The sequence below is a fragment of the Cynara cardunculus genome, unplaced genomic scaffold (genome assembly GCF_001531365.2).
Source record: "Cynara cardunculus var. scolymus isolate 2C unplaced genomic scaffold, CcrdV1 Un_Scaffold_9480, whole genome shotgun sequence".
Taxonomy (NCBI): Eukaryota; Viridiplantae; Streptophyta; class Magnoliopsida; order Asterales; family Asteraceae; genus Cynara; species Cynara cardunculus.
The window spans coordinates 983-3,582 of NW_020205000.1; the positions used below are offsets into that span (position 1 = coordinate 983).

The 2,600-nt window shown below is 36.5% G+C and overlaps 1 protein-coding gene across 1 annotated transcript; it reads left to right on the forward strand.

The window, feature by feature from the left end:
• The first annotated feature begins 650 nt into the window (after positions 1-650).
• Positions 651-2,380, forward strand: LOC112505278 (cytochrome P450 71A2-like). The gene is made up of 2 exons (XM_025109210.1): positions 651-1,606; positions 1,735-2,380. The coding sequence occupies exons 1-2, from the start codon at positions 728-730 to the stop codon at positions 2,335-2,337; spliced, it is 1,482 nt and encodes a 493-aa protein (XP_024964978.1). The 5' UTR covers positions 651-727; the 3' UTR covers positions 2,338-2,380.
• The last annotated feature ends 220 nt before the right edge of the window (positions 2,381-2,600 follow it).

Sequence of the window (2,600 nt, forward strand, 5' to 3'; positions counted from 1 at the left end):
TCAATAAATCAACTGACCAAATCTAGTTTGCCTAATTTCTTAATGTTTTGTACTGTAATTTACATCTATAATTAGTTTTACAGTAACTATGTTGTGCTATTTTTTTGAAGTATATAATATTTATGTACGACAAATATAACAAATAAACTCACACACTCTTTTCACATTTAATAAGGTTTGAACTCTTGACCTTTTAGAAGATCAATGACTTACATATCGTTAAACCAACCAAAGAACCTTTGGTACCTATGTTGTGATAATTGATGCAAATAGTTTGTAGGTCCACTTATCATTTTCTTTGCTTTTTTAATTATTAAATTAATTTTTAGAGGTATTCAAAACCCTTATTACAAAATAAAAAATTAAAGAAATTTTGCCTTCTAAAATAAAAATTATAATCAATTTAAAGACAACTAACGAAGACTATATACAAAATAATTGTGTCGTTTTCAAAGTCTTATCACAATAAAAAGTGGAGGCATACAGTGTGAGGTACTGATAGACGATTATTGGAGAAGAAAAGATCACGATCTGAAGAACGTTGATTATAGCATACAGTGTCATATGTTATCACTTTATATTTATGTGTACAAAATTCTACGACTCTTAAAGTTGTCAAACCGTTTTTTGTTAAATTAAGCAAAACAAAGGTGTGGAGTTTCATATTATCTACACCATAAGTAGCATTTGATTGTTTCTTTCAAGCTTTGATACCAACATCAAGAAAATGTCTCTCACCTTTCAGTTTTTGCTTCTCTCTTCTATTTCCTTTTCCATTTTGCTCATACTTCTCTACAAATCACTTTTATCTTGTTCAAACCCTCACAAAAATCTACCACCATCTCCACCAAGTTTACCACTAATAGGAAACCTGCATCAACTTGGCTCGAGCCCACACCGTGCACTCCACGCCATGGCACAAACCTACGGTCAACTTATGTTGATTCGCCTCGGCACTATGCCGGTACTTATAGCCTCCTCTGCTGTTGCAGCTCGAGAGATTATGAAAACCCATGATTTAATCTTTTCAAACAGGCCAAAATTRAACATCCCTAGTAGAGTAACTTATGGTTCTAAGGACATAGCWTTTGCCCCATATGGAGAGTATTGGAGGCAAGCGAAGAGTATCGCAGTGCTACATCTTTTAAGCAACAAAAGGGTTCAATCATACAGGCATGTACGGAAGGAAGAGACGTCTCTTTTGATTAAAACGATTCAAGAAACCCATGGATCAGTGGTTAATTTGAGTGAGCTGCTTATTTCTCTTACAAATAATGTCCTCTGTAGGGTGGCTTTTGGGAGGACATATGATGGGACAAAGTTTAARGACTTGTTAGCAAGGTTTTTGGAGTTACTAGGAAGTTTTAGTGTCGGAAGTTATATTCCATCGTTAATGTGGGTGGATCGTTTGAGTGGATTAGAGCGAAGAGCTGATGATGTTRTTAAAGAATTCGATGAATTTCTTGAGGATGTCTTCGAAGAACATGTAAACAAGAAAGTGGTTGATGTTGAAGGCCAAGATATTGTTGATATCTTGTTAGAATTTGAAAAAAAGGACACAATAGGTTTTCATCTTGAAAGAGATGAAATCAAAGCTATTATCATGGTAACATTTTTCTGTAGTTACAATTACACACTATTTGCAGTAAACAAGATTTTAGAGGTGAATTTTAGATTTCAGTAATGGGTTTCTTGAATTAAATGGATCTACTTTTTGTTCTTTATTTCTTGCAGGATGTATTTTCTGGTGGAACTGATACTACATCCACAAACCTAGAGTGGGCAATCAGTGAGCTATTAAGACACCYACAAGCAATGAAAAAACTGCAACAAGAGGCAAGGGAAATAGGCCAAGGAAGAACAATGATAACCGAAGACGACTTAGACAAAATGGCCTACCTAAGAGCCATTCTCAAAGAAACCCTACGGCTACATACTCCTATCCCGTTGCTTGTTCCTCATGAATCAACACGAGACGTCAAACTACTCGGCTACGACATAGCAGCAGGCACACAAGTGTTGATCAACGCTTGGTCAATAGCAAGAGATAGTTCAACATGGATGGAACCRAATGTGTTTAAKCCAGAGAGGTTCTTGAATAGTCCTATCGATTACCAAGGGTTTCATTTCAACTTCATACCATTTGGTGCCGGACGAAGAGGGTGTCCCGCCATTCAGTTTGCCATGGTTATTAACGAGCTTGTTTTGGCTAATTTGGTGTATAAGTTTGATTTGGCCTTGGTTGAAGGAGAGTGTGTGGAYATGARTGAGACGAGTGGTMTTACTGCTCGTAAGAAATGTCCTACCCTTGTTGTAGCAACTCCTTGTAACCAGTGATGTTAAGTTGAAGTTTTGTCTCTTATATATTATCGAATAAACTTTTAAGCAGGGGCGGATCCAGTCATTAAGCACCAGAGGAAACGCCCCAGTCAAAAATCAWAAACATTTGTTGACTAACTTAAATTTTCTATTTTCACCATCGTCTTACATGGTTTCCCCATAGTCCCATATGACCGTATGCTTCCCTCCTCCAAGTCCCATCCAACGTGCCCCCACCTCATTAATTTCAATACCGAAGATGAGGAATAAAAATTGAAGAT